General features: G+C 47.2%; 2 protein-coding genes across 6 annotated transcripts in view; both read left to right on the top strand.

Annotated features, from left to right (window-relative positions):
• Nucleotides 1-10: 10 nt before the first annotated feature.
• Nucleotides 11-3983, top strand: HNRNPDL (heterogeneous nuclear ribonucleoprotein D like). Of its 2 annotated transcripts, none has more exons than XM_026792331.2 (8): nucleotides 11-206; nucleotides 494-662; nucleotides 751-912; nucleotides 1166-1297; nucleotides 1412-1526; nucleotides 2107-2274; nucleotides 2438-2534; nucleotides 2917-3983. In XM_026792331.2, exons 1-7 carry the CDS (start codon nucleotides 118-120, stop codon nucleotides 2506-2508), a joined length of 906 nt encoding a protein of 301 aa, XP_026648132.1. In that variant the 5' UTR covers nucleotides 11-117; the 3' UTR covers nucleotides 2509-2534; nucleotides 2917-3983. The 2 variants fall into 2 exon arrangements, with proteins under 2 accessions (XP_026648132.1, XP_005485404.1); XM_005485347.4 differs by having other exon boundaries at nucleotides 3712-3983.
• Nucleotides 3984-5448: 1465 nt separating this feature from the next.
• Nucleotides 5449-11589, top strand: part of HNRNPD (heterogeneous nuclear ribonucleoprotein D) — a 9211-nt gene continuing 3070 nt past the window's right edge. For all 4 annotated transcript variants that reach the window (XR_270902.4, XR_012580367.1, XM_005485353.4 and 1 more), the window contains exons 1-4: nucleotides 5449-5816; nucleotides 9065-9233; nucleotides 10020-10181; nucleotides 10906-11037. Coding sequence is in view for 2 of the 4 variants with exons in the window: in XM_005485353.4 (XP_005485410.3) it covers nucleotides 5626-5816; nucleotides 9065-9233; nucleotides 10020-10181; nucleotides 10906-11037 (654 nt within the window). In the remaining 2 variants the exon portion in view is untranslated. The remainder of the gene's footprint in view (nucleotides 5817-9064; nucleotides 9234-10019; nucleotides 10182-10905; nucleotides 11038-11589) is intronic.

Consider the following 11589-nt stretch of genomic DNA (forward strand, 5'->3'; position numbering starts at 1 on the left):
GCTATATAAAAGAGGCGCAGGCGGTGCCCGGATCTCTTCCGCCGCCATTTTCTGCGGGGCGCAGGTCTCCGCTCTCTCCGCCGCTCGCACGAGCACCCCCGCCGCCCTCGCCCCGCCATGGAGGACGCGACCGAGATGAGCGGCGGCCAGGAGGAGTTCGCCGAGGGCTCCAAGATCAACGCGAGCAAGAACCAGCAGGACGACGGGTATGGCCGGGGACGTGGTGTGGGGGGGGAGGTGCGGGGGAGTCGCGCGTCCATGTCCGCCGCCCGCCCTGCAGCTCGGGGGGGCGGCTTGAGGGCCGGGGCAGCGCGGCCTTCCCGCTCCATGGCCGCGCCCGCCTTTGTGTCCCGGGCGGTGACCCAGTTTCCGCGGGGCGGGGACACGGACGGGGGGGCCGAGCGGGGCCCTGACGTCAGGGCGGCCTGTGGGGCCCGGGGGGGCTCTCCCGGCGCTCTCACCCGAACCCGTACGCGATTCCTGTCCCCTCCAGGAAAATGTTCATCGGAGGCCTCAGCTGGGACACCAGCAAGAAGGACCTGACGGAGTATCTCTCGCGCTTTGGCGAGGTTGTGGATTGTACGATCAAAACAGACCCGGTCACTGGAAGGTCGAGGGGATTTGGGTTCGTGCTCTTCAAGGATGCTGCCAGCGTGGAGAAGGTGCGTGCTTTCCCTGCGGACCCAGGGCACGAAGGCAGCTCGTGTGGCTGTGGCGATCTGAGACTTTGTTCCTTTGTCTGCTCTGTAGGTGTTGGAACTGAAGGAACACAAACTGGATGGCAAGTTAATAGATCCTAAAAGGGCAAAAGCGCTGAAAGGGAAGGAGCCACCCAAAAAAGTGTTTGTTGGCGGGCTGAGTCCAGATACTTCTGAAGAACAGATTAAGGAGTACTTTGGTGCTTTTGGCGAGGTATAGTATACTATATAAGAATACCTCCAGTTCTCAAGTGTAGTCTTGCCTCTCTTACGAAAGAATTTGTGAGAAGGGACTTGGTCAAAACTAGAGATAGTTGAATCTATATGTTAATGATTTCATAAAATTGTAATGATCTGATTTATAGCTGTCAAAAGTAGTCTGTAGATTCTGCACTGCCAGATAGTTCTGATGGCATAAAAGGTTGCTTTCAGATTTCATGCATTGTTTGTATTCATTTTGATTTCAGATTGAAAACATTGAACTTCCCATGGACACAAAGACGAATGAAAGGAGAGGCTTCTGTTTTATCACATACACAGATGAAGAGCCAGTAAAGAAGTTACTAGAGAGCAGATACCACCAGATTGGTTCAGGCAAGGTAGGACAACTCTTGTTCTTAGCATGTGAAATCTATCTCTGTAGGCTTCTGTGAAAGAAACTCGCAGAATGCTCTTGGAATTCTTAGTAAGTTAAAGGATTTCTCTCCTTACAGTGTGAAATCAAAGTAGCACAGCCCAAAGAAGTGTACAGGCAGCAGCAGCAGCAGCAGAAAGGAGGGAAAAGCAATTCTTCTGGTGGACGTGGAGGCGGAAGGGGGCGTGGACGGGGTGAGTATTTTCCGTGGCTCTGTTAATCTAAGTACTTAGCAGACACTCTGGTGTTTATAGATATTCCAAGGTTGCAAGTTGTGTGCAGATCTCATTTAAATCAAATGTGTAAAGTAGCCTGTGGGTAAGTGGTGTTTTGGTGGTTATGGTTGCTTGTTGAAGCTGAGGAATCTCTTCTTGATCTGCTTGCATTCAAGTGATGAAGGGGCAGGGTGGATGTAGGTGCTTCTGTGCACCCTTTGTGGTCAGTGTAGCCAGCACAGTTACACTTTCACTTCAGAAGGATTCACTTAATTGACCCAAGGGCAGGAAACCAGGAGCTGTTTGCTAAGGCGTGGGGTGGCCACTTTGCTGCACCTTCAAATGGATCAGAAGGAATCAGCTGGTACATTGAGGTTAATGCATCTCAGTCCTTGAAGGTCAAGCAGACACAACTCACACCATGCTGTGAGGCTCATCCTGTGGTGTCGCTTGGCGCTCAGGCAATTACCGATCACTCTCATATCCAAGAAGTTAGATGAAGGGGCACAGGAGAGGAGTGAAACAAGTTTTGAAACTTAGTTGCTATGCTTGGTTTCAGGTCAGGGACAAAACTGGAACCAAGGATTTAATAACTATTACGATCAAGGCTATGGGAATTACAATAGCGCTTACAGTGACCAGAGCTACAGTGGCTATGGAGGCTATGACTACTCTGGGTACAACTATCCCAACTACGGATACGGGCCGGGATACACAGATTACAGTGGTAAGTGCCTTTGCCCTCATTCCCGTAACAAGAGCAAGGCTGCTCTTGGTCAGCCCGTGGCTCTGAAGATGGGATCCCTTGGTGTGCTGCTGTGGGGGCAGTCTCCCTCTGAGGCTGGTGCTAACGCCTGTGGGTTCTGTTTTTCCCCACATGCTCCCTGCAGGCCAACAGAGCACGTATGGGAAGGCGTCCCGTGGCGGCGGCAACCACCAAAACAACTACCAGCCCTACTAAGGCAGTACCTAGTACGTGACAAACAGGTGTGTACAGGAGCGCACGCTCCACTCCGACCGTGCCTAATCTAATTTAAAGATCAATAGACAAACGAAGAGTAAAAACTTGCCTAGCATGACTTTTCCTTTAATTAAGCTTTTGTTAACTTAAAAAATACTTTTTTTTTTAAAACCAGCTTTGCCTACGTGTCTATAGATCTTTAACTTTGTAAAAGTGTGACTTTATCTTCTTTAGTACTTCAGAAAAACATAAGAGTTTTTCTGGTTTGCGTTGTGTACCAGGTGATCTAGAGGAATAATTAAACTTATTAGAAGTATTAACAGGTAAAGTACTGAAATGGGTACAACTTAAGGAAAACAAGAATGTTGTCTTCTAACTCTGACATTATACCTTGTTTGTACCCGCCAGCGGGAACTTCATTGCAGGCCGTGTGTCACCCTGACCACGTCTATCTCTGGGGTCGCACGTTGCAGGCAGAGCGCAAGGCATACACCAGAAAACGCTGTCCTGTGGTATGGTCTCTTCCAACTTCATGTACCAGCGTAAAGATTAAAGTGGAAAACTTCAGACTTTGGCTTCTTTTTTTAATCTTTTTTTGGAGATTAAGTGTCTTTAACTTAAATGGTTTTTTACAGGAGTTAAAGTACATAAATGCCTTTACAGCTTAATCATTTGGTCTTCTGTTTAGTGTTGTATTTCAATTGTGGAACCTCATTTTAAATGTGCATTCTTTAAGATTTTAATGCTTGCTTTTTTCTTTTTATAGCTAATAGTGAAATCTGCAAACCAAAACGAACTTTTAAATCTGGATAAACATTAAAGATCATATGCATATGGACTGTCTGAACTAAAGTGACCTGACTTGTGTTGCACATAAGTCATTTAGTTGTATAAGCAATAATCAGAAAGCCTTTTGGCAGTGTTTCCAATGGAAAAGAAAGTGATCCAGAGCCTGCTTGCTTGTCTAAATTGGATGGTTGCTGTTTTGGAGCAGCATCCTACATGGGCTGGATATTTGGGAAAGTAAATTACTAATGGGTAACTAAACAAACCTCTTGTGTTACCATAATAAATATGCATATGATCTTTAACAGTGAAGAAAGGAATATATAGAAGACTTAAAGCAGTTCATGAAAATGGACCTTTTAACAATCCTGTAGTAACTGCCACAGATCTGACATGCATTTTGTCTTGATTTTTTAGGTAGAGATACTGCGACAAAAAGCCATCTTGCAACGCATCGCGAGTGAATGGAGGGTGGTCTTCGTGAGAGGAAATGACTATTTTGTAAAAGACTTTTAGTGAATGACACAACTGTGTCCAACTGTACATAGCGGGCCGACTAGTTTTCTTTTATGGTTTTTACTTTCTTTTTGCCATTCATGTTATGACACAATGTGGACTTGTGTTTATACAAACTTTATTTGTATAATTTCATGTTAAAAGATTCTCTAATAAATGCTTACTTAAGTGAGTGTGGAGTCTTACTGTCTCCTTAAAGTAGTGTAACTATAGTTTTACTTGGATAGAAGGCCAGATCTCTCTGGAGATCAAGATTACTGTGAGAACAGGTCTATACACCCCCTTCTTCCTCTTTGGAATTGGCATCACTGCAGCAGCAAGGAGAGAGTGGTCTGTGGCACAATGCTGCCAGTTTTGTGCATCTCAGGAGGCATCTAGAACTACAGCAGCACCTTTTCAATGCTGATGGCACTGCTCTAGGAGTTGGAGCTTTTTAAGGCTTCTCAAGCACTTAAAACCTCAAGTATTCTAGAATGTAGCTTAGTTACTTTCCCACACCCCTTCTATTCCAATTCCAAGCATGAGATTACAAGTTCTTGAACTTCAGGATCAGCAACTATTTTCTGTACAAGTTGGATGCTGTACTGGATCTTCTCACCTTCAGAGAACAGGTTTCCCATCTAGTGCACACTAGCGAGCAACAACTAAAAGCCTGAATGCTGGAGAAGGAACACTGCATTAGCCCAGCACATTTCTGGATTAGAGTGGTTGGGATGGGTAAAGGAGCATGTTTTGTCTGAGGCAAAAGGATTGCAGCAGTCTGCCTGAAGATTTGATGTTTCTCAGCACAAATACCTAGTCAAGCATCAAAATAAACCTTGCTTGTTAAAACTCACTGATGTCACTGACTTATAAACTGAAGAATCAGCAAGGAGCCACAGCAGTGTATAAGTTCATACACTGCATTTGTGAATGTAGCTGGATCCAGCACTGCCCTCCACAGCCGCTGAGGGAGACTTGTGCCACAGGAGCATGGCTTCATTGCTCCAGTGGTTTAACACGCAAAACCGCACTAAGATCCAAGTTTTACTTCAATCTGTGATCCTCCCACTCGGCACTAGTGAAGTGCAGCTGGAGTACCATGTGCAGGTCTGGGCTCAGCACAAGAAAGGCCAGGGGCTCCTGCAGAGGCTCCACTGAAGGGCCACAAAGACGATGGGGGCTGAAGCTTCTCTCTCATGAGGAGAGAGCGTGGGAGCTGGGCCTGTTGGTTTGGAGAAGGCTGAAGGGAATCTCACCATGTACATCAATATCTCAAAGGCGGGTGCCAAGAGGATGGTGATTTTCAGTGCTGCCCAGTGACAGGACAAGGAGCAATAACCACAAACCAAAACACAAGTTCCACTTCACCATGAGGAAGGACTTCTTACGTGGAGGGTGGCAGACCACTGGAACAGCTGCCCAGGAAGGTTGAGTCTCCCTCTGTGGAGCCATTCCAAACCCTCCCCAAACTGTTCCTGTGGCCCTGCCTTGGGCGGGGGGGTTGAACTGTACGATCTCCAGAGGTCCAGCCCAGCCCTATCGATTCCATGAGTGTCCATGTCGGCCCCCCGGGCCCTGGCTGCTCCCGGGGCCGTGCCGAGCTCCCCCCCCCGCTCCCTCACGGCTCCCGGGGGCGGTGTCACGTGTCCGCCCGCCGCGCTCCTTCCGGCCGCCATTTTAGGTTGGGTCGGTGGCGGCGCCATTAAAAACAGGGAACGAGAGGAGGAGGGATCGGAGGGATCGGCGCGCTCGGCCGGGGCCGCCAGCGGGGCCGGGGCCTCGGCGGGGAGGCGGCGGCACCGGAGGTGGCCGGTGCGGGGCGGCGGCGGCGCCATGTCGGATCAGCAGTTCGCTCTGGACTCGGCGGCGGTAGCGGCTGGCGCCGGGGCCAGCGCGGCGGAGCCGGCGGAGCAGCCTGAGGGGCAGGCGGGGGCGGGGAGCACCGATGGGGGAGGCGGCGGCGGCGGCGGGGTCGAGTCGGAGGGAGCCAAGATCGACGCCAGCAAGAACGAGGAGGACGAGGGGTGAGCGGCGGGGGCGGGTGGCGGTCCCGGGCGGGGCGCGGCGCCCCCGGCCCCGCTCGCTGCCCTGTTTGTTTACTTGGCGCCTCGGCGACGTCACGGGCCGAGCGGCGGGGGCGGCGTCTGGTCCCGCGATGTGCCTCAAACTGCAGGCCCTTTTGATTATTTTCCTTTTTAACGATGCCTTTTCTATGAGTTAAAGTGCGTGCGTGAGGACAGGAACTCGGTGTAGCCGAATGCTCTGGTTGCAGTTGCAGTGTTGCCCTGTGCTGCAAACATTACTGTGTGTTAGCTGAGTGCCAGAGGCACCGGGACTTCTTCCCAGCCTAAAACATGCCCCTGCTTCTCCGGAACTTGTCGGGAGGATTATGTTAGGTGGTGTCCTAACTTGAGAAGTAGGAGTTGAAAAGGCAGGAAGCTGAGCCGGGGGAGGTTCAGGTTATGCACCAGGAAAAGGTTTTTCACCTAGAGGGTGGTTGGGCAATAGAACAGGGAAGTAGTTACAGCACCAAGTCTGACAGAGTTCCAGAAGCGCTTGGAAAATGTTCTCAGGCACGTGGTGTGACTCTTGGGGTGTCCTATGCAGGGCTGGGAGTTGGACTTGATGATTCTGATAGGTCCCTTCCAGCTCAGCATGTTCTATTACTCTGTTTTATGGGGAGTAAATACAGCTTTTAATCTTTGTAGGGTCTCTGCCTGGGGCAGTGTCCCTCTGTATTGCCGGTGAAATGCGTGTGTAATAAATCCAGCGACAGGACAGGCTGTTGCACTCTGCTGTCTCCTGTCGGGCCGTGAAACTCGAGCTGCAAGTCTGTTTTTGGTCAAGGCAGAAAATAACCTGGATAAAGGAGTGCTCACTGCTGTGTCCTGCTGATTCCTGCTGCAAAACCTTCCTGAGTGTCTTCCTCCTTCAGTAATAACCTGGGATCTTGCTGAGAGAGATGTAAATAATCTGGGATAATGCAGAGAGAGAGAGAGAGAGAGCAGGAACCCTTTTTTGAGTATTTTGCTGGGATTAGCAGAAATTAAAATGGTTTTGTTACTTTTCAGCTGTTCTTAACAGCTGCAATGCCTTTGGCGTTTGCTTGTTTGTTTTACTTATTACCCTTGAATACACAGCAATCAAAGGGTTTTCATGTGCAAACTCAGGTTCCTTTGAGGCAAGAGAGCTTAGAAAAAGTGGTCTCTAAGTCGTGCAGTGACAATGGGCAGTGATTGCAGGTATCACACATTGACTCGTAGTCTGGTTCAGTCTTTTTGACCCATCAATTTTTCATGCTGCGCAGGAAATAAAGTTTTTTGACAACACTTCTGGTAGTAAAGGGAAAAAAGCCAATCTGTGATACCTTGTTTAGCTAAGGTTTGAAAGCTTTCCCAGTGCACTTCTGGTAACTTATTTTGGGAAGCTGTACGTGCTGATGTGGCTTAGACCAGCCATACTGTGGGCTAGGAAATGTGTGAATTTTCCAAGCTTTTGGCAGCGCTGTGCCCCTGCTCCTGAATTGTGCTCATGTTTGTGGTGTAGCCCGGAGCTCAGTGTCCCTTGGAGCAGTGGTTGGTGTAGGAGCAGCCGTGGCTTGCTGCTCTGTGAGTGGGCTCAGAGGTGCAGGTCCTGCGGGGAGAGATGGAAAACCTGCCAAGGCTCTTGGTTGCAGGCTCGGGGTTCTTGGTGTGCCTGTCCTTAGGAACACAGAGCACGGTCTGCATGTTCACACGGAGGCAGGTGGTTTGTGAGCAAGTGCCAGTTCGGTAGCAGCTGCTGGAGCATTGCTGCCCCTCCTGTGTCAGAAACACAGACGCCCTCCAGAGAGCGGCAGACACGCTGAGGACCTTAACGATGGGTGAGCAAAAGGCAGAAAGCTCCTTTGCTTTACTGCCTGTGCTGGGGTGAGGCTGCTGGCTTACCAGGGTGGGCCCTTTCTTCCATGAGGACAGTAAGAAGGGGCTGTTGGTGCTTTGTTGAAGAGAGATCTGGAACTAACTGGAAAAGTGGATAAAGGGGTGGGGAATTGGTGCTCCTTCTTGACAGAATTGGGCACTTGCTATAAAAACATCTGAAGCTCCTGAGCCCCTCATCTGTATGGATTTTGTCAGAAATTGAATGCTCTTGTTAATTCTATGAGAGCACAGCTAAGTCAGCAGAGCTAGTTCAAAGGAGCAGCTTTTGATTTGAGGCAGTCTGAGCTGTGGAGGTACAGTGCTCTTTTACATGATTGGCAGCAATGTTTGTGCGTGGGAAGTGGAAGGGTTGGAAACATGAGACAGTGGTTTTTCAGGTTTTCTGATAACTGTGTCTGATTGTGAAATAAGTTGGGACAGTGAAAGCAGGCAAAGCTTTGTAGAAAGTGCTTTTATAGATCATCATGGATCATATTTTTTGGTTACAGCTCACAGTAAAATCTTCTTTATCAGTATTAGAAGAGATCATCTCAAATCAAATCCTCTTTTGAATGGGTTCCTAAGCCCTATGCCTAATAACCTGGAATGTTTCATTTGTGTGTATACTGGCTTGATTTTTTCATCTTTTAAAATTTTGGGGTTTTATGCCTTACTAACATGCTGGGATGATCATGATTTGATTCTAAGCTTCCAGTGTGCTTTTGAAAATACAGGTTATGAATTATGTGCTGTACACATCTGCCCAGCAGCACTGGTGCTGTAGAAATACTGGAATGACATTCTCTTGATGGTAATGGATTATGCCAGGTGTTTATATAAAGTTTTTGTGAGGAAAGAACTTCTGACCATCCAATACTTTGCTTTTTCATAATGGCTTTCTGGGGAAGGGGACTTGACTAAATTTATTTTAATTTATTAATTTGGGCATATGTCCAGTCCAGACTGGTAGATAAATGCTTCTGTTTTAACCACACTTCCTTACAAATCTAATCTGCCTGCGTGTGTTTCAGTTTGTGGAGGCTCCACAGATAACTGGATGGAATTGAACATGTGATGGGGATGTGAAGGAGTAGTAAATTATCTTTTTGTCACTACTACTAGTGGTTTCTTGGGACTGCAGAGTAAGCAGCTGCAGGAGAAGACAGCAAAAAATGTTTGTTTATGTTAAAGTCTTTATCTGTCCTGGCCAGACTGACTTAAGCAAGTTGTCAAAAAGTGCAGGCCTGTGTGTGCAGTGCCATGACTGATAAAATCCTGCCAGCTCCATGCATTAGGGTATTGGGCTCCTAAAGCTTGGCAGTGCAGGATTTGGGGTAACACACATTTACAGATTGACCAACTTGTCTTAACAGGAAAATGTTCATTGGTGGCCTTAGCTGGGACACCACCAAGAAGGATCTGAAGGACTACTTCTCCAAGTTTGGTGAAGTTGTGGACTGCACTCTCAAGTTGGACCCCATCACTGGGAGATCGAGAGGCTTTGGCTTTGTGCTCTTCAAAGAGTCAGAGAGCGTGGATAAGGTAGGATTAAAGTACTGAAACATGTTCAAATTCAGGTGTCAGAGATAAAGCACTCACTAGGGTGGCTGTAGGCGTTGTTCTTACATCTCCTGCTAAAGATGATTCAGGGGTGCAGCATGTTTCATGTACTCGTGAAAATGCTTTCTTTTATGAACCATCTTACTCACGATGCTGTGTCCAGGACCAGCAGTGATTCCTGAGGTATGTGTGGATTTGGGCACTTGCAGGTTCTGCAAGCCATTACACTTGGGCACTTGAAAAATACAGTCTATTAATGTCTGCTGCCTGCTGCTGTGAAAGCAGGAATTGCAAAGAACTTGTGGTCCTATAGCTGTACTGTAGGACTTCTGTTCTACAGCTCTGCTGCAATCCAGAGCTACACCATGAATCCCTGGAGTACGGCCAATAGCTTTGATACATTTAAGCTCTGTCCAAGCAAAAATTAGTTGTTAGCTTTTCTAAAATGCTGTGGATGCAGCACACAGAAGTGTTTTCACCTTCGTGACCTTTGTGATATCTAAAGTACAGATTTTTTACTTCATAAAGTTTGAGGATGAGAAGAGTACTTTTTGAGAGGTGTTACACTCTTGCTTCTGCTGGGTAATAAGTGGTTCCAATTATCAGAACTGTCAGTGGATAGCGGTCAAAAATCACAGAACTTTGTTTTTGTGCAACAACTTAATGGTGTGATCCAAGTATTGAAATTGAATCAATTTTGGCCTTACTCAAAACATCAGTGAAATATTTAGCTTGAATTGTGTAAAACTCTGTTTTAATTATCCTCAGGTCATGGACCAGAAAGAACACAAGCTGAATGGAAAGGTCATTGATCCAAAAAGAGCTAAAGCCATGAAAACAAAAGAACCAGTTAAAAAGATCTTTGTTGGGGGCTTATCTCCAGACACACCTGAGGAGAAAATCCGGGAATACTTTGGAGCTTTTGGTGAGGTATGTGGTGAAACAAACTGCTTTTATTTGTGGAACCTGTTCTGTGTTCACAAATGTATTAATAGAAAGCATCCCCCACGTGCAACCTGTATTGATGCTAATGTAAGCGTTATGGCCGTTGTAGTTCCATGTGTGTGTGGTCAGAATGTTGATGTTTCAGTTACAGCTCTGAGTTGAGCGGCCTGGTTTGATGGAAGAGGGAGCTGGGATACATCGGAGAGGGAGGCAGTGTTTAGAGCAGGATGCTTTGGTCAATGAGATGCTCTTCAGCCCCCCCAGCTCATCTCCTGTAGCACAGATTGAGACAGTTTTGCCTACGTTCTGTACAACTGTGTAGTCTCTGTCACCAGTTTTTGGTGGTGCAGATGAGCTAAGTATCAGTGAAGTTTTTAAAAGCTGGTCTTGTATGAACTTGCTATGGCTGCTGCTCCCCTGTTGGTTATCAGATGGTGCCAGCTTCAGGTCATAACTCTGTTCAGGCAGTTTGGTTGTTGAATAATAAGCCCTGTTCCAAACTTACAGAGAGTTTACTCTGGACTAAAGACTTTTAACTACTGTTTGCCTAGGAAGTCCCATGTGCTGTAGGTACAGAGAACTTTGACTCTGTATTTGTCATATTGTCATATTCAAATCTAAGTAATTTCAGTAACAGATATGACCTGTTAGAAGGATTTTGCAGTGACATGAATGGCAGGATAAAGGTAAAATCACTGTCTTCCACCAGGTCGAATCCATAGAGCTCCCCATGGACAACAAAACTAACAAGAGGCGTGGATTTTGCTTCATTACTTTCAAGGAGGAGGAGCCAGTGAAGAAAATAATGGAGAAGAAATACCACAATGTTGGGCTTAGTAAAGTAGGTGGATTCTTTTTCCTAGACAAACTGAACTGTGACAATAGAGGGAATTACATTACCAGTGGCATCTGTTTGGGGATAATAGTCTACCAATACCTACCTGTGAGCATTATTTGTCACATGTAGGCATTGGGCCTGTGAAGTATTTGTGTAGGTGACTGTTACCCTAGTTTCTGAGCTGAGAGGGTTTCAGGTGTGGTTTGTACTGCACCCCCATGGGGAGAGGGCTGGGCCCCTGCACACTTTTCATGGTGCAGCTCCCACATTCTCCAGCAGCATGGGCAGAGTGCTGTGTCACGGATCTGCTCTATCAGGCAGCCCCAGGTTTCCTGGTAGCTGGATCTTTGTGTGTGTGTGTTGTTAACAGCAAATGCCAGTTTGTCTTAGCTTCCAAAATGAAACGAAATGGGAAGTTTGGCTTCCCTGGTAGAAGTTGCATTCTTTTCAGAAACATGGTTGAATTTCTACCTGGTAGCATATACTCAAATTTTAGCTGGACTGGTACTTGCACAAATATGTGGTAGAAGCTTGAGAAGAGAGTTGAGTTGAGTT

The sequence above is a fragment of the Zonotrichia albicollis genome, chromosome 5, assembly GCF_047830755.1.
Source record: "Zonotrichia albicollis isolate bZonAlb1 chromosome 5, bZonAlb1.hap1, whole genome shotgun sequence".
Classification (NCBI taxonomy): Eukaryota; Metazoa; Chordata; class Aves; order Passeriformes; family Passerellidae; genus Zonotrichia; species Zonotrichia albicollis.